At 50.4% G+C, this 19611-nt stretch overlaps 1 protein-coding gene across 1 annotated transcript in view; it reads left to right on the top strand.

The window, feature by feature from the left end:
• LOC119094207 (lachesin-like) overlaps nt 1-15966 on the top strand; it is a 31301-nt gene extending 15335 nt beyond the window's left edge. Inside the window, exons 4-7 of the mRNA XM_037217283.1 lie at nt 8759-8929; nt 9679-9807; nt 12242-12380; nt 15615-15966. Coding sequence (XP_037073178.1) covers nt 8759-8929; nt 9679-9807; nt 12242-12380; nt 15615-15921 — 746 coding nt within the window. The 3' untranslated portion in view covers nt 15922-15966. The remainder of the gene's footprint in view (nt 1-8758; nt 8930-9678; nt 9808-12241; nt 12381-15614) is intronic.
• The last annotated feature ends 3645 nt before the right edge of the window (nt 15967-19611 follow it).

Here is a 19611-nt window from a genome sequence, read left to right as displayed (position 1 = left end):
TGACGAGATCGACATCTCACAATTGGCAATACGATGCATGCCACTAGATCAATAATTGATCCTATTAGGGCCACGTCAGGAGGTCAAATTGTCCTGAAAATTGAACTGTCAGAACAAAACTTGCCCTTATGTACGAGATGATGCTCGCAGCGACATGAAATGAAACAGGCGTGCTTCTACACATATTTATGATGCCGGGATCCGTTAATGTCCTGGTGTCGGTACGTCGCGCACGGTCCGCGGAATCGTCGGTTATCATGCCGGGATCCGTTAATGTCCTGGTGTCGGCACGTCGCACACGGTCCGCGGAACCTTCGGTTACCACCTGCCACCCGAACTAGCCGTGGATCACCGTGCAGTGTTCCTGAACGACAGTAGCTTTGAAAACTTAAACTTAGTGACTTTTGAAAAAAGTCAGAACTGTTAGAGGCACGCTTTTTTCGTCAAGGCAAGTTCAATGGATTCTCCAGGTGATACCGAAAGTCTGGGCGCGATTGCACGACATGCCCGAGAACATCGTCCGAAAACCTTAACGGGTCGCGTGTCGAGCTGATCGTCATTTGGAAGGTCTGGAGATTGTGTACAATCTACTGGCCTCGGACCTCGAGCGTTTTCACGAGATACGCCCCACCGTGGACCCAAGATCAGGTGCGGTTGCTGCAGGCGCATCGTCTGGCCTGATCCTTATCCTCCTGTTCAAATACAGGGGCTGGTGCACACATTCATAACCTGATTCTGCACTGGGGACTGGGTCATACCAGCACCAATCATGGGAACGAAGCTGCTGACTGTCCGGCCAATGAAGTGGCGGTTTTGGACCAGGGCACTACCATCTTGTCGACCCGACCAGGGGGAAGACTGTAACAGCTGCAACACTGGTGATCTGGCCATACCAGAGTCGTGGTAACCCGCACTAAAATGCCGCATCCGAGGTCTGAGCCCATTGTTTCTCGGCAGTGGATAGATGAAGGTTGAACATGTTGGCACATGTAACTGAGTCCTTCATCTGGACATAATACGGTATTATCTTAGGAAAGAGACAATTCAATAGTTTCAGAAATGATATATTTGGAATTGCAACCATTTGTACTGGCTACGTATGGGCAATGTCTTGAAACCAAACGAAAGGTTTTTTAACACAAATAATCTCAGGTCTTTATTTATGTACCACTTACCCACAATGTCATTCTGGAATGAATTCAGAAAAGCGTCATGTCCATAGAGTTTAATGAGGCTTTATTAACATATCATGAGTCATATCATTTAGTGGAATGGTAATAACGTTATAAAATAACAGCTAGACCCTCTCCCTGGGGGGATCGCCTCCCAATGTGTTCGTAGTATACCCTTCCGGCATGTTGTGCCATGACACTCACATTATAATAGCCTCTGAGGAATTTATTGTACACCTTCTGACACCAAAAAACCTGTCCCTAGCAGACCTGGCTTCTGAGCAGCGAGGCTTTTTAGGAACACGACACGGTGATCGACGGACGAGGGACGCGCCGGGCCGACCCTGCTACATCAACTGAGCCTTACATTAGAATGCATGCATAACACACATAACACTATACACCATTTCATTCAGAACTAAACAAGGCAGACGTCTGTTTGGATTTAGTGTCACTGCGGGGCGTAGTCTTGTACATATGAGCATGTAAAACTGAGAAAGGTTTCATTTTCAGGAAAATTTAACCCTTGACATATCTTTGATCTGACATCATAAACCTGTTAACCAACTACGAGATCTAGTTGAGACCAATCCGCGGCTTTCTTTTCGCGAGGCTCTATCTTCCTAAGTTTTGAAATACCATGGGGAAGGGGTCGCATCGGTCCCTCCTGCTATCAGTCCGCGTTATGAAATATGGCGAACTAGGGCGCGCGCTAATAAACGAGCCATGAAGAGCGTCATGTTTGACATGCTCGTCATGGAATAAAGATTTGCTCTCCTCTGAACACAATTGCATTACCTTGCCATCACAAGGAAAAAAGATGCATGAAATGAACCTAACGGAGAACATATTTGATAAAATCGCATGTATTGCATGCCTGCACATAAAACTTTACCAGAAAAAACCGAATCTTCCAAATCTGATGTTATCCCCATGTTGTTCATATGTATTGCAAACTTGGCCAGCTTTTCAAGAACTCAGGTGTCTATGGTCTAGGCCTCTTTCAAATCCTCTCACTATCACCTGGTTGTTTAACTGAGTGTGATGGATAAAACAACATAAGTGTTCCCAGATGACACCAATTACACCTTAACGATTGACTTACGGCAACAGTTTTGGCCCAAGATCATTGTTTTGGCTCCTTGGGTGAATACTGATTACATCTCTGGCAGACTGATATTCACAGCTATGTGACATGCAGCAGAGTGATTATCAATTCCAGCTTCCTGTTAATTAACTGTCTTCATAAATACACATCATGTCTACGTGCAGCTTTGCAAAGACTGGCTGGCACCAAGCAAGCACTATCAGGTGTCTATGGTCTAGGCTTCTTTCAAATCATCACTGTCAGTTTGGGTTTTGTTTCACAAAAGCTGTTGAACCAACTGACCTTAAGCGACCCATCAAGCACCGGAAGATGGTTGAGACTTATCTAATACAATTATCAAATGACGACATCCTTAACGTAACGAACCCAACATGGGTGTAGTGCGCCTAATTATCGCGTAAAATTGATGTTTGGCGACATCAGTCCCTGGCGCAGCTGGACACTTCAAGCGAAAATATATTACAAGATTTGTGTGTAAGATAACTCGATTTTCTTCACCTGATCCGTATTACATTAGCACGTGAGATATAGCATGAACGTCTGAGCGTGTCGCTGCTATCGAAGGCTGCTGCGTTCGGTTCGGCCTTCTCTGCTCCAGTGTCGACGCATCCGCAAAAGTTGAAGTGAACAAAAACACACTCCTAGTTTATGCCATCGCAGAAGGCGCCAGTATTCTGTCTTTCGCAAGCGATCATCCGGTGGGTTTTTAGCGCTCGATTTCCTCCGTCGGGCAGACTTGTCCCACTTTCATCAGTCACCCCAGGGCGCCGGCGCCGCCGCGCTCCCCATCGGTCTCCAGTGGCCTCTACCCCGGCTCCGCTTCCCTTTGCTGGCTCCGCTTCAGCAGAGGCCGCCCCGTCCGGCTCGTTATGAAGAGGCACCCCTCCATGTGGTGCAGATGCAATTTCAACGGGCCCGCCCAGCGGGCGCGATCGAGCAGAAATTACCGCCGTCTGGCAGCCAGCCGAGCGGCCAGCAAGCGGCGGACGCCAGCGCGTCGCCCCCGACCGGGCCGCGCCGCCAGCGCCGCTGGGGTCACGTGAGAGCGGCACGACACAGCTCTGTGGTCCTCTCTGCCTGCCAGTGACAGCCGATAGCTCGTACCAATCTATGACTCTAGGTGCAAATTTGCGTGCTGAAAGACGATGAGGACAGCGCAAGGCTCGTGAGATCTGTGTGGAGAGCCCCACCAAACACGTGGCAAACTGCGTGAGTACTAAGCTGTTCTGTCCGGAGGAATCGTACCCGACTGACCTGTTGGTCAAGCCGCGGGCAGTGAGCTTGGGCTGGCGGGACCAGCTGAGGGTGGTAAGCAGTAACGTAGGAAAGGGGGAGGAGGCAGGGGTACCACCAGTACCGGACAGTCGGTTCCGTGTCGATTCATGCCTGAGGTGTCACAACATTAGTGCTACGGCAAAAGCTCCTGCCGACAGGAGTAGTGCAATGTTAGTTATACGCTACATCACCTCTACTGCAAAGCTCATACACGACAGGAGTACTACACGGCAAAACTCACGCCGCAAAAACATATACCAGTCATTACTTCTACAGCAAAGAATGAAATGACTTCTACAGTAAACACTAATACAGTCATTGCCTATACATGACAATACTTATACACGACATTTATTCTGCCACAAAAAATTATACGCGACAAAGTTATGCTCATTAATAGCCTATACAACTGTTCATGACTAGTATGAACCGCATACAAATAGAGCAAAGACTTGACCACAAGCCTTTGCTGTGGAACTAATGTTGCAAATGAGTTTTTGCAGTAGAAATAATTTCGTAGCACTCCTGGTACGAGCTTTTGTTGTAACACTGATGTTCTGGAACCGTATAAAAAATAGAAGAAGAAAAAATTCTATCTTTTTTAGCATTTCGGTCGTGGAACCGTATAAAGACGGAGCAAAAGGTTTGACTACAAGTCAATGCTGCAGCACTAATATCGCGTATATGTCTTTGCAGTAAAAGTAATGTCGTATATAAACAACGGTTATAACATATTTTTTGGTAGGTGATACAAAGCATAGGTTTTTTAAGCCAAATTTGTTGTCGTGTACCACGGAATGTCGCGTAAATGTTGTTGCGGTAGAAATAATGTTGTGTTTAGGTGATGACTGCATTAGCGTTTGCTGTAGAAGTAATGACGAGCATAATATTTGCAGTACAAGTTTTGTCGCGTAGCATTCATGTCGTGCATAAGTCTTGGCATTAGACGTAATGTCGTAGCATCACTGTCGGTAGGCGTTTTTGTCGTGGCACTAATTTCCAGGAATCGAAAAGTAGAGATAATACCTTCACTTTTCCAGTTTCACCACCAGATTCCAGCGCAAGTGCGCCATACTGTAAATGCTAATCTGTTCCTATTGTCGATCTGAAATCGGCTTTTTTGATGCATCGTCATTTTCGTTTACCCGTTGTCCGCCACTTAGCATCAACCACTTGGCCGACGATGCGCGGCCCAAGGACACCGCAACGCTACGTTTTTGTTTTTTTATGACTTGCGAGCACGCACTTTCAAAACCATGTGCATCAGTTTTCTCAGCAATCGAATACGGCGAAACGCTGAAAATTTCCTTGCGAACATGGGTTGGCCATGTTAAGTTCAATTTTGTTTTGCCTGATTTCGGTCTTCAATCTACGTTACCGGGGAACCTTGATATGTTTCTAGAACTCAGAACGAAATGGGACAAAGCCTCCTGAGTTCTATCGTTTCAGGAAAAAATCACCAAACCATTGTAAAATGAAGAATGTCTCCGAATTATTCCCTGCAGACGTTGAAATTCCGCTTCCTTCGGTTTATTGCCTTCAGAATACAAATATAATTTGGTCTTTCAGTAGTTTCTGGGTTCTGCTCCAACAAAAAAAGGTAAAAATAAGAATAAACGAACAAAATCATGCCCTCCTTGAAATCGTGGAGCGGGCTTTCACCATTAGGAGACACTTTGTGAATGAAGTGCCCCCTCCTCCCCCCCCCCCTTACCAAGGCTCTAGTTGGGCTCGTAGCCGCGAGCTTGGGCCGGCAGGGCCAGCCGCTAGCGGCGATTTAGGCTCACCCCACGCGCACCGCTTTCGACTGTTTGCGGTGGCGGTGTGGTTGCATTGTTGTGACCATTGGGCACACGAGGGCCGCGCAGACATGGCAAATAGGCCGGCCGGTAAGCAAACGATGCTCGCCACCGACCGGGTCGGCAAGCGGAGCTCATTGAGTGGACCACGCCCGCTCGCTCAATGGAAGCTGTTGCAACGGCTTTGGAAATGTTTTCTCTTTTGCCAACATAGGTTACTAATGGCGCGCGCCGACGCGGGTGTGCTATTTGCTTTGGTGCACTGGGCCTGGTGGCACTGACTTTTTAGCGCTTAAAAGTCGTCGACCTCACCCGACGGAAATATGATCGTGTAAGCGTGCAAGCGCGCAAATAAACTTGCATCCAGGTAACACAAAGCCCAGCGCATCGGCTTTTTGGCCAAGCTAAAATGTCTGATATTGCAATATCGCCTGAGATTGCAGCCGTCATTTCCCTAACGTTGGGCTAAGGATTAGAATGGTTTCTTGATCACTGGTAGCTGGGGAAAAACGAAGGTGCTAATGCTATATTTACATAAATTTTGTCCTTTTAATAGGTATTTTTAGTTTTAAATTCTTCTCCGTTGTTTATATCAGTTTGAAACGAACTTAATCTTCTTAAGAATATTGTGTCTGGCGACTTCTCAACAACTATCATCTCGCATACAACGTACCGACTTGCAAAATCGAAAATATTTGAAAACAGAACAACAAAGAATTGTTCTACTTGACAACACAGCCTTGCATGCACTATACTTCATGTAAGGCTTGCCACCTCTAAAGTATGTCTGAAGTCTGACAAGTAGCCAAGAAGCCAGCCTATTTTCCAGCGATGCGCAACAATGGAGCATTCGACAGAGAATCAGTTCACCTGGAGCTGGCGTAGCGGCTCTGTAACCCATAAGGTTGTTTTTGCAAGTAAAAAATATCAGTTTGTGCTCATACCAAGCTCCTCTCGTACCTTTCCCAACTCAGAGCATATTACGTGGGCCCATATTCGAGCGATACACAGTTGACTCAGTGATATCCGTCTCCCGCAGCATTGCAATAGTACAAAGTTACAGAATTCGAGTTCTCCCTGAAAACGGCTATTGCTAGAGCACGCAATGTTAGAAGAAACACAAAACATTAGAAGAAAGGTTAAAACACATTAGATCTTTAACCCGCGCTCGGGTGGGGGGTCAAATTTACACCCCGAATATTTTTCCAGAATAGTTTCCGAACGGCACGGCGTAGCCGCCCCAAATTTTGCATAGCTGCAGACAACTAAATAGCGAATCGTTTGGTGAAAAACTGGATGTACCATGTAAGGTCACTGACCTATGGCAGGTCGAAGTCAGGCCATGGTTTCAGCGAAGGGAATTTCTAGGGAATCGTTCAATCTGATGGAGCAGCGGAGTGTTAGACGAAGCCATACATCTCTGCAATGTTTTCTTAGACAATACTACAATTGAATGAGCAAATTGGATGGACCTAAGGTCAGGTATGAAGGTCAAACCAAGGTCAATGTCAACCTGTTTAATTACTCTAGGGCTTGCTGTATGGGATAGTTTCTGGTGCTCATTTCGGATTTATCGATAGCAGGAACCTCACTTTTCATCTTCCATGGACTTCTCAGAGATCAGAATAGGTCATTAACCTAAACTGACCCAGGTCAACATTTGGTTTTTAGGAAAAACTGTCTAAGGTAAACTTTGTCACCAACTAAAATGCAAAAATCAGAGCAGTCTTGTATGATTTTGGTCACCATGACCTTCAAAAGGTCAAGCAAGGCTATTGACCTTAGAGGAGCATGTGACCTTTTCTTAGAAACAGTTATCTAGATTCTAGGGTCACTTTTGCGGCCAACCTGGAATTTGACCTTGTTTAACCTTATTTGACCCAAAGGTCATGGCCGAGGAACCTCAAACTTTGAACTAAGTGAGTTCACGTACAGGTCAACATACCCTGTGAATTTGGTGTTTCTAGCTCCCATAGTTCTCGAGATCTCAGGGAAGTCAAATTGACCCCCACCCGAGAGAAGGGTATCCAGCCGGCCACCCGGGCGCGTGTTCACAAAAGCCGCAGAATGTTTATGTTGGTGAATTTGGGATATACAAATTTTGATGTAGTGTTTACGGGAAGTCGATAGCTTGCAGCAAACTGGCTAGGGTGTAATTGTATAAAAAGGTGCCACCGAATTCAATTAATATTCTGCTGGTTGTAAATGTAAGGTTGTAAATGTTATCGCCATATGGCAGTAACTGTCACAGATGTTTTGGCTAATAACGATGACGATGGCTACTGCCCGGTAAATATACAGTCAACGTATTGTAGGCCCTTTCATGAAGATTTGTGATGCGAGACTTTAAAAAATCGAAATGTCGTCAGCATTTCTTTGCTTAAACGACGCAACTTTTACCAACAATTTTGCCTGGAAATGTCTTGCAGAGAATTCAGGCCATATTAAGTCGTCTATTTATGTTGAAATTATGCTGGCTACCTGCGGGCGAGATCATATTTTCATGGACAGGTGTGATGCCTTGTGTATATTTTTATGATGCCAGATCTCTTTCGACCTAAACTTTTCAAAGCGTTTATAAAAACGTTCGGTGACATGTCTCACGCAGATGCGTCAAAACAAACTCCAGTATCCTGGCCTCTGTTCACAGACATTCTTTACATACGGCGCTTACATAGCCGAACACGATCACAAGAAATGATCCTTGAATTACATGAACCTCTACGCCTGCCTTGCTCCAAACAGTACAGATGTATACAATAATGACATTGCTAGGATCCAACGGTTTCGTCCGATCTCTACTGCTGATTGTCAGGCCTGGTGATCGCCTAGAATAATGAAATGAAGGCATTGCTTGAATGAAAAGAGAGAGGGATATATATATATATATATATATATACAGGTTTTTTTCTGCTGATAAGCCGATTCTTAGTCAGATATACTGGCTTTGGATGTGTGATATCAAAGACACTACTTAAAAACAATCATTTTCTTGTCAATGTTTAGCATATACTAAACCTTCATGAAAACATTTCAAAAACGTTTAAATATATGTTCAGTGTATTAATCTATCGTGATGACTGATGCTAAATTTGTCGAGGATTTGTCATATTCATTTAAGATGATAACATTGTGACTGATGGCTGTTCTTGTGACTGTGATCACGAATGCGATGATGCGTGCTATGGTGACGGTGTTTGTCAAATTGCTGACAAAATGGCCGGCGTTGACGGTCGGGTAATGGTCTGACATGGAAAGCTGAAGGGGTATACTGTGTGCACACTAAAACTGGCACTGGGTTATCACGGAGGAGTGCAATGCTGACGCCAGCCAGGCAGGGAGCGGGTGGCTGCCGCGTCGGGCAGGCGGTGCGGCTGGTGACGTGGCCGGGCCGGTGCCGGCAGTGCCGCCCGACATCGTCAGCTCCGAGTCCAGCAGTGACCGCAGTCTGGCTGAGGGCGACTCGGCTCGGCTAACCTGCACGGCCCGCGGCTACCCGCCACCCACTATCACCTGGCGGCGCGAGGACGGCCAGCCCATCTACGTGCTCGGCGACTTCCGCAACGGCCAGAAGGGTGAGAGAGAGAGAGAGAGAGAGAGAGAGAGAGAGAGAGAGAGAGAGAGAGAGGGGGGGGGGGGGGTGAAGGCAAGGATGAGGGAGAGGGCGAGGGCGAGGGCGACGTGGCCGGCCAGACGCAGTCTGACTCCTAACAATACGGACAGCACACAACCAGGACTGGAATGCCAGGGAGGTCACAGAGTGGTGTTTAGTGAGCCCGCGACGCCAGTGAGAGTGCAGGGCTTGGCTCAACACATAAGCCGTCACGCCACCCTGAACGACCTCGCAAAGGTTGAGGTCGTGTTATCGATCTCAACATATGCTTCGGTGTTCTGTTAGAAACGTTTTCTCATTGAGCTTATGTGCTTGCCTGAGAGAGCAGGCGAGTAACGAAGCACTGTTAGAAAGATATTTGGTTCAGTTAGAAACATCTGACGTTCTCAGTGAGCATCCAAGAAGTTTTTTTTCTGTGCAACCACGGCCGAGAGAGTGTGCATTAAATTCATCCTCCTGTGCTTTAGTTTCACTGCTATGATATCCCATACTTGGCGGCGCTGATGAATTGGCACGATACCATTTACGTGCATCGCGAACTAAGGCAAACGTTAATGTGATCTATAGTAACAGTGACACTTAGTCGCCGTCCCTCGGCAAACCCGTGTTTGCGATGCTTCATGCGGCGTAGAGAGCGGACCGCCGTGCGTCGGTGTGAGGGCACCCGGCGCCGCCTGCCATACTGGTGATCCAGTCTTCTTCATGCGGCAGTGCGACAGGTGACGGGCAGCACTCTGAACTTGACCCGGGCGACGAGGCGTCAGATGGGCGCCTACCTGTGCATCGCCAGGAACGACGTCCCGCCAGCCATCAGCAAACGTATCTTCGTCTACGTCAACTGTGAGTGTGCCGCGCGCCGCGAACGGTCGGGCTGGAGCTGTGAGGGTGCCGCTCGCTGTGAACGGTGGGGCCAGAGCTGTGAGGGTGCCGCTCGCCGTGGCGATGGGGCCGGAGCTGTGAGGGTGACGCACACCGCGAACGGTGGGGCCGGAGCTGTGAGGGTGACGCACACCGCGAACGGTGGGGCCGGAGCTGTGAGGGTGACGCACACCGCGAACGGTGGGGGCCGGAGCTGTGAGGGTGACGCACACCGCGAACGGTGGGGCCGGAGCTGTGAGGGTGACGCACACCGCGAACGGTGGGGCCGGAGCTGTGAGGGTGACGCACACCGCGAACGGTGGGGCCAGAGCTGTGAGTGTGCCGCTCGCCGTGGCGATGGGGCCGGAGCTGTGAGGGTGACGCACACCGCGAACGGTGGAGCCGGAGCTGTGAGGGTGCCGCACACCGCGCACGGTGGGGCCGGAGCTGTGAGGGTGACGCACACCGCGAACGGTGGAGCCGGAGCTGTGAGGGTGCCGCTCGCCGTGGCGATGGGGCCGGAGCTGTGAGGGTGCCGCTCGCCGCGGACGGTGGGGCCGGAGCTGTGGGGGTGCTGCGAGCCGCGGCGATGGGACCGGAGCTGTGAGAGTGCCGCTCGCCGTGGCGGTGGGGCCGGAGCTGTGAGAGTGCCGCTCGCCGCGGACGGTGGGGCCTGAGCTGTGAGGGTGCTGCGAGCCGCGGCGATGGGACCGGAGCTGTGAGAGTGCCGTTCGCCGTGGACGGTGGGGCTGGAGCTTTGAGAGTGCCGTTCGCCGTGGACGGTGGGGCCGGAGCCGTGAGGGTGACGCTCGCCGTGGACGGTGGGGCCGGAGCCGTGAGGGTGACGCACACCGCGAACGGTGGGGCTGGAGCTGTGAGGGTGCCGCCCGCCGTGGACGGCGGGGCCGGAGCCGTGAGGGTGCTGCGAGCTGTGGACGGTGGGACGGGAGTTGTCAGTGTGCCGTGCGCCGCGGACGGTCGGACCGGACGCTGCCAGTGTGCCGCGCGTCACGAACGATCGGGCCGGACGCCGGCATGGGTGCCAGGTTGTGCCCGCCCCACCGTCCCAGGGCAACACTTGATTGCCGAAACAGTCAACCTCTCCTAGTATCCTGGGTGAAGGCTTGGGATCAAGATGAGGCGTTCGTGGTAGATCACCTGTACAATTTGTTGTCTCTGTGCCTATCCCAGGAAATGATTAATGCACCCCACATATTCATACCTTGTGAAATAATTCACCTGCAATTTCCATGATCATTGACAGCAGCGTATATTTGTGTTGCATTCTGGGCTTTGTTAACAAAAAAGCATGATGTCAACGTGTACCTATACAGTTCAGTAGTATACATATATATATATATATATATATATATATATATATATATATATATATATATACATGTATATATATGTATATATATATGTATATATATACATATATACATGTAGATATCATAAACTGCCGTTGCAGGGGTGTGTTGTCGTACCATGACATGCCAGTGCCTAGCAAAAACATAAACATATCAATTAGACCGGGCCATGTTTCAACATTTCAGGACTAGTACATACTCGTGCTTTGTCAGCCTTTGTGTTAGAATCCTGGGGCAGCGGCCATCACTTACGTGCATGATCTGCATGATCCCGGGCAAGACATTCCATCAACGTATTGCTATGTCGTATAACGTATTTAGGCATGACAAATGTATCATATGCAAATGCCTGGATCACTGATAGGGATCCGGTCATATCGAAGATCTAAGAGGAATCACGGTGGCAATGGCACGATGTTGGGAAAACAAAGCTTATTTTTCCGATCTATCCGCTTTAGAGAACATGCGGCATCTCGCTTTGCGATTTTAGAACACTGTCTCACGTCCTTTGTCGGAAAATATTTGTTACAAAGATATCAGAGGCAGCTGGTACTTTCAGGAGGCAGAGCGCTGGCTTGGTGAGTGCGGGAAACAGTGTTTTCTCTCAGAGGAGATCCCCAGACCCAGTGGGGGGACGCACTGGAGAGAGGACCCAGTGAAGGGTCGCGCTGGAGAAAGGACCCATTGGAGGGTTGCGCTGAAGAGAGGACCCAGTGGAGAGACGCGCTAGAGAGAGGATCCAGTGGAGAGATGCGCTGGAGAGGGATCCAGTGTAGGGACGAGCTGAAGAGAGGACGCAAAAGTATCAGCCATTTTCCCCACAAATAACGAAAAAAAATAATAGTTGGTTTGAACCGCAGGCCGTCTCCGTTCCACGTCCATTTATAGAAGATTTCTGCATTTAAGATTATAATACTGTGAAGGAAATGTGCGATCGTGTAATGTTAAAGTTGTTGAAATTTGTAATGTATATGTGCTTCGAATTGTTTCGCATGCTGAGCTAGCGATGGTGGTATGTTATGCTGATGTGACGCTCCTTGCGGCAGTTCGGCCAGAGATCGAGGTGCAGCAGCAACTCCTCGGCATCATCCTGGGTGGCGATGTCACCCTGGACTGTCACGTGGAAGCTTTTCCCAACACAGTCAACTACTGGCTCAACCAGAGAGATGAAATTCTTCTCGGAGGGTAAGAGGGCGGCGTCAGTGATGACACGCGGGAGCCGTGGACCGGCCTGGGAAGGCCGTAGCCGCCTGCTCATGTCTACGCTGACGGCTACTGTGTGCCGTTCGCCTATGTCGTCTGAGGTCACTTCACCGCTGGCAGTGCCACGTATGGCAGTTGTTACCGCGCCGAAATCAGCTGGCGGTTTCATACGCATTTTTGAAGTTGTTGAACCGAAACCCAAAAATGTGCGAACAACCGCGGGTGGTCACTATAAGTGCATCAATTGCGGACGATAGCATCAGCAGCAATCGAACCCAGGAATACGCGAATAAGCTAAGTTCGTCATTGCACAGAAGATGCAGGCAGTAAGAGCAGTCAGCGTCCCGCGTAGCGTCCGGCTCGTCTTCACCCGGAGGTGTGTAAGCCGGTGTCGCGCGCTTACACCTCTTGTCTGCTCAGACGGGCTCCGGTGGGCCCGAGACTCATTCACCCCTCACGGCCACACGCATGTGCCCCCCCCCCCCTTCCCCACACGCACATGGCTAGCGAGGTGTGGAGCTCCTGAGGGGCTAGGCATCTCGCACAGCACAGGACAGATGTGACTGAATTACGTCCCGTGTCTATTGACCACAGTTCGTACAGATGGGTTAACGCCCGGCATGTGTATTCCTGGTGAACGGGGTGACCTCACAGGCTCTGCTGTCAGTGCCGTAATGTGCCTAATGTGACTGTGCCATCTGCCGTAATGACCAGTGACAACGCTCAAAAGGGTAAATACTTTTGTTCCATTAATCCGTGTTGTATCAGGTACTGAACAAAGTCACATCAGTGGGGAAAGGGCGTTAGATAGACCTTTCAGATCTGTAGGATATGTGCACGTACAGACTAAATGTCATCATCTTCAAAAAGTGAATTTTTGTCACAAAGTTCCACGTGATATCCAAGGTTGAGATAGGTTGGGCCCTGGATGTTCTGACTTGAAAAATAAACAGCTACAATATTAACGCATTTAAGAGTGAGGTAGTGGAGAAGCAGCTCGAAAAACCTGCGAGAAACAAAAGTTAGATGTATTTTTTAGCACAATGTTACCGACATGACTTCGCGAAGAGGTAAGCGATCGTAAACCATCAAGCTTAAAAGCTAAAAATGTAACCAAATGTGTAAAAAATGTAAGCTCAGGTACACGGTATTTCAACAACTTGCTTTAACCCCGACTTTATTCCCGGAAAACGTCAGGGGGCTCCTGAGGCTCCTTTGCGGTTGAGGGCCAAGCATTCGCAACGTTCCATTTGGGTCGCACGAAAAAACGTGCCATGGCATCAAGCTTGAGTGCGCTTGACAAAGCTCCTAACGCCTACTTTCTTCCTGTTCTTATTATGTTTGGTCATATCATGAACCACGTGGACCTCACACAGAGCGCGGGGACGTTTTAACGTGAACACTAAGGCACCTTTAAAAGGGACAAGTATCTCCACCCATGGCATTTCATTTGCTTTAGTACGAGAGGGTGCTGAGTATTCTAAGCATGACGGCAGTGAATAGGTTTGCGCTGGGTGTACTGCCTTTCAGGCCACAATCGGTTATGCATTAGGGGCTGGCTCCTGTCGTTCGACGCGCACGTGCCGAGCTGGGGGAGGCTGCTCCTGCACCTCCCAGAGGCTATCGTCTCCCGTCTGATGATCTTAGCCCAGCTGACATCATCAGTGGCCATTCACACACAGCGGACCTTCATCCACTTATGCGGCCATCATTCACGGTGCGTCCTCATCACTCCAGGCACCCTTTGCGTTTCCCGGCCGCCGGCTGCGCAGAGGGCGATCCCAGGTTGGGGCGCGCTGCCGATCCCGCTGGGAGGGATCACCGCTGGAGAATCAGTACACACGGGACGTGAAGGGCCCGGCGCCTGACGCGTCCAGACCTGCCGTTAGCGTCAACCATCAACGATACCGAAACACTGCTGGCAACGGCGGGCACAGACGGTGGACAACGGGCACAGACGGTGGGAATCAGGGCAGACACACGGTGACGGGGGGGTGGGGGGCATAACATATGCCCACTTTACTGGAAAACACCAATCAGACCGTACTCAGCAATTAAAGAGGTAGTTATTCGACCCAATACCTGCCTTCATCCAACCATTTGTCACACCTGAGCTCGCCTCTGATGCACATCGAAGACAACTTGTGAGAGAATAGAATTCCACCTAATCTTGTCTAGCCTATAACTATAATCCAGCTAACTAATCTATCCCCAATCTAACCTAAAAGCGACGGTGTCTACTGTTCACACCGTCCCCTCTTTTTGCTTTGCATCCGGTTTTCATGTTATCATGTAATCCTGGTTTTATCTCGCCTGCCGGAATTTTAAGTACACACATACTGGTACATACTTGTACACATAGGTACATGGCATATGCCATACTGCATCATGTTCATAATGGGAAATAATAAACAACCAGTGATCTCTGAATGGCCAAAGAATGACTGCGGCTACTTGAACATGGGTATATACGGGAAGACGACTGATTTCAGCAGTTTACTTCCGAAATAAAGCATTGGTGCCGCCTCTGAGCAATGTATTGCTTCAAAATTTTGGCACGTACAAACGCCTGCTGAGGAAAACACGTCGAAGTTTAGGGAGATGTGAAACAACTTCTGGAAGTGACGATCAAAAACATGAAATGAGAGGATTGCCTTACCCCCAGCACGGGACAGGCTAAAATGGTCAGAATGGAAAAGATCTGGTGCCGTTCTTACTCCTGTCGGGCATGTCATGAAAATACCGATGTGGGCATGGCCCGGAAACTTTCCGAAAGGGCTACTATCAATGAAAACTTGTGTGTTTCGCGGCCCCAGGTGATGTCAGTTTTTGTAGGTACAGACCAGTACATTGTGTGCTAAATGATGGTGCAGTTTTTATGGAAACCGCCGCATTGGTTCTACCTGTTCAGCTTTTATATTTGTTCCGATTGAGTGATGTTTTCGTCGATTAGCAATGCACATGCTGCATGTTTTCAGGAAGTTATCATACAGGACAAGCCGGTAAACAAAGAGTTGATTCTGGGCCCTCCGTCCTCGGGCCCTTCCTCGGCCTTCCCCGGCCTCCCCACTGGCCTCCCCATTGGCCTCCCCACTGGTCTCCTCGGGCAGCTGCAGCTGGTGGCCGCCGACATCTCCCTTCCCCGGCCTCCCCACTGGTCTCCTCGGGCAGCTGCAGCTGGTGGCCGCCGACATCTCCCTTCCCCGCTGCCCACAGGCAGAAGTACAGTCTGTCAGAGCAGAAGCGAGGCTACCGCGTCATCATGCGCCTGCGGATCATGCGCGTCAGCCGCGCAGACATCGGTGTCTACCGGTGCTTCGCGTCCAACTCGATGGGCACGTCAGAGGCTTCGATCCGGCTGCATCACATGCAGCGGCCGCCGGCGCCGGCCGGCCACGGCCGCCAGACGGGTGCGCGCCACACGGAGGCGCCCATCACGGCGCCGACGCCCAGCTCGGCGGCCTCCCGGCGGCCGGCGGACCTGACCACTGCCCTGCTGGTCGTCCTCACTCGCTGGCGCTGACGGGTGGTCTCGGAGCCGCGCTGCTGGCCGCGACGGCTCGCTGGCACTGACGGGTGGTCTCGGAGCCGCGCTGCTGCTGGCCGCGCCGGCTCGCTGGCGTTGACAGGTGGCCCTGGAGCCGCGCTGCTGGCTGCACCGGCTCGCTGGCGCTGAGAGGCGCCGTCATCACGAGCGCAGGCAGGCCACGGCTGGCGCAGCTAAGCCGCCGCCCGCACAGGGGCTGGCTGGGGTTTACTGGTGCCGCCTGTCGCGCGCAGGAGCTGACTTGGGTTCGTTGGTACCGGCTGGCGCCCGCAGGAGCTGGTGCGGGTTCGCTAGTACTGACGGCGTCCGCGGGCGCCGCTGCGGGGGCTGGCTTGGGTTCGCTGGTGCTGGATGGCTCCCGCAGGAGCTGGTGCGGGTTCGCTAGTACTGACGGCATCCGCGGGGCCACGGCGGGGGCTGGTTTGGGTTCGCTGGTGCTGGCTGGCGCCCGCAGGAGCTGGTGCGGGTTCGCTGGTGCTGGCTGGCGCCCGCAGGAGCTGGTGCGGGTCTGCAAGTACTGACGGCGCCCGCGGGGCCACGGCGGGGGCTGGCTTGGGTTCGCTGGTAAAGCCTGGCGTGCCGTTGTGATTGATAGGTTTATTTGGAGTCGACCTGATCCCATCGTATCGTTATCGACGATCTCCCTATGCAAATTTTTGTTTGAGATGCAGTCGGTGTAGCTCCGGCTGCATGCGAGACGGTGAGGCTCCTGTTTTTCCCGCCGAACTTTGTGCGAAAGCGCGACGGATGGAGTGGGTGCTTTGCAAGCTGTGGTGCGCAGTTGTGTGCGGAGAAGGGGCAGCCTTGGCGTGCACCGAATACTTGGCTCAACCTGACTGTACCATGTAAACCCCGTCTTTCTGTCGGACCTACCGCTGTCGTCGCTCGAACGTTCTATGATCTGGCAGAATACAAATGTGCAATATTGGGGCGGATGGAACGTCGATACCCATTGAGAGGAGATCAAGATTTTTACGAACATGAACAATATACGTGTGACGGGGACCTTGCGGTTGCCGAAGGGTATTCTGTACAAAATGGAAATATTATCCGAACCTTTTGAAGGGATGAATATCTGGGATGAGAGCTCACGTTAAGCAGTGCTTATTGTGTCAGCCCTGGCACATACCATACGGTAGCGCAATTCCACATCAGTGACAGAATGTGCTGGCCAAAGTCTGACGTGTCGCAAGGCATAGCGCGGTCTGTCCCATCCCTTTATCTCACCTGACCTTTCACCCGGCCGGTGCCACCGGCCGCAGGACATACCTGTGAAGGCCAAACAGCGAGCGCTTAAAGCGACTCGAAACTACCACGCCACGGGTGGGTGATCGGAAGACAGGCACTCTAACCAACTAAGTCAGCGCGGCGGCATTTGGCACGCTTGTGCTCGCTTTCAAGGTCCGTGGGCTTTTCTTGCAAACAACTTTTGAACTACCGAAGGTAGCGTTGCTGCAATTACCGCCAACTAGCTTACAACGGTTTTTACTCATTTTGTAAAACCATGCAAATATATTTTCCGTGACAGCTTGAATCTCGACTTTTATCTCCACGTTATGACGGTATGTTTTGGACGAAAGAACCCAACAACTTACCTAAGACGTAGGAATGCTTTCTCGAGCAATGCATTGTAGTTATTGGCTGTTTTTTAACACACCGTAACGGTAATCGCAGTTTGGCAAGCGTTATCCAGTGCGGTTATTTCCTCGTATCATATTTAGTTTTTGGGATAACTGGGCGGTGTCCAGGCGCGCAAAGGTTAACCCATATGACGTGATTTAGCATATTGCGGACCAACACACTGATGTGTTATTTGCGGAATGCAATTCGGTTTGTTTTCAAGAGGCATCATCTCGACTCTTCTAAGTGTGTCAGCACGCATGCTTACTTTCGAAGTTAATAAACGAATAGGCAGGGGTAATGTAAGAAGACCTCTAAATTTGGGAGGGGGAAGATAGCATCTTTTGCTGTGTCATTCCAGTCAACGCCAATTATGCAGTGATCCCATAGTTTCCGCGTCCCTGCGTATAGACCCCCCATGTTTAATCCGTTAATCCGGTCTGACCGATCAGAGATGGCCTCCACTGGCGGCTGATCAAACTAGCATGATGCCGCTACGACTTGCGAGAGCATTTAACTCACCTTGCTGGGGTTCATCGCGCAAAACAATTGCTCCGACAGCGTAAATCACAGTAAGCCTAATGATTTTCTGTTGGCATTTTTGTTGGTATGATCGATCCGCAGACCATTAACATCTTCAATGTGATAACGTCATAACGTTATGGCCACGCCCAAAATCTTCAGTTCACTTTCCACTTCGTTCTTTCAACCTAGCTTGCCAATGAAATGACGAGTGCAGCTGTACGCATTCGGAAATTGAATGATAACCAATATGTATCGGTAGTGCGTCAAGCTCTGTTGTAAAGATCACTTGAAAAGCGGGCACAATTTGCCTCAGAAAGGTTGTCGAGGCAGTTAGGCTTCTCTTTTCCTTTGATTCCCGTCATTTAAGAGAACGAATCAGGGATGCTGCGCCACATCCCTCCTGCCTTGTTCTCACTCCCTGGCCTTCGCTTCCCTCTCTGTCTCTGTCTCTCGCCTCCCTCACCCGTGACGCCCAAACTGCGCGCTCATTGCCGCCGCCCCGAGATCTGATCGTCATACCATATAAACATCACCCGGAGGTCTGATCACCGCACACGGCAAATGCTGCCTGGAAGCTGGAAGCCACGCTGTATGCTGCAGTTCCGAAGCCTCATGGCCGCATGGTGCGTAAGTACCGCGCGAAGGCTTAGTCGCAGTCTGTCCATACTGCCCGAGGCGTGTGACACGATCTATTAGTGAAATATCTGTTTGAGGCCAGGGAAATGTTGTCTTATTCGCGCAATCCATCGTCCTGTGGAATAAATTTCCATATTCTACCTTCTCCGACTCTACAGCAGTTGAACCTGTCGTTGATTACGCTTTGTGCTGGATTTTCCACACTGGCCACTGCTTTCAGAAAAGCTCATGGTGATTACACCCATGAAACACAGCGCGGTAGTGCATGTTCAGCTGAGATGCATGATTCGCATAAACGTGGCAGACAGCTTGTTGAACGACGCTTTCTAGAACGTTTAGAAGTTCTTTTAGTAGCCATATTATCTTGAGGATCGCACATTTCACTGAAGGGCGTACTCTGTCATCAGACCTAACTATCAATATCGAATAGCATGACATCCGTTCTAGAGTGGGACAGTTGACAAGTTAGGGTAGACTATCTGTGATTTCCGCAGAGCGCTCGCTGCCGATACAGAAGCGCCGACCAACTCCATTACGGAAATTGGCAATATCAGCGTAAAATAAATCATATAACTTTGTCACAAAGTGGTGGCTGGATACCATCGAGGGTGGTGTCAAGTTTGACGGTCGGCCGCAGCTCCAACTCGCTCGAAGGGGTGGGGGCGAGCTGAGCGAGAGCCGAGCGGAGCTCGCGAGAGCAGCGCACTCAAACCGGTGGATAACGGTGGAACTTTGCCGAACCGGGACCGAATATGATCAGGAAGGTTATAAGACCGCGATATGAAGATCAAGGTTACTTAAAAACGGTACTAATCAGCACCAGAAACGGACTCACTCGGATCGGTTGGCTATGGTCAAAATGAGCGCTGCAGCATATCTCTCTCT

The sequence above is a fragment of the Pollicipes pollicipes genome, unplaced genomic scaffold (assembly GCF_011947565.3).
Source record: "Pollicipes pollicipes isolate AB1234 unplaced genomic scaffold, Ppol_2.1 Scaffold_4002;HRSCAF=4701_pilon_pilon_pilon, whole genome shotgun sequence".
Classification (NCBI taxonomy): domain Eukaryota; kingdom Metazoa; phylum Arthropoda; class Thecostraca; order Pollicipedomorpha; family Pollicipedidae; genus Pollicipes; species Pollicipes pollicipes.
The sequence above is the reverse complement of the archived record's forward strand: the minus strand, read 5'-3'. Positions and strand labels throughout refer to the sequence as shown.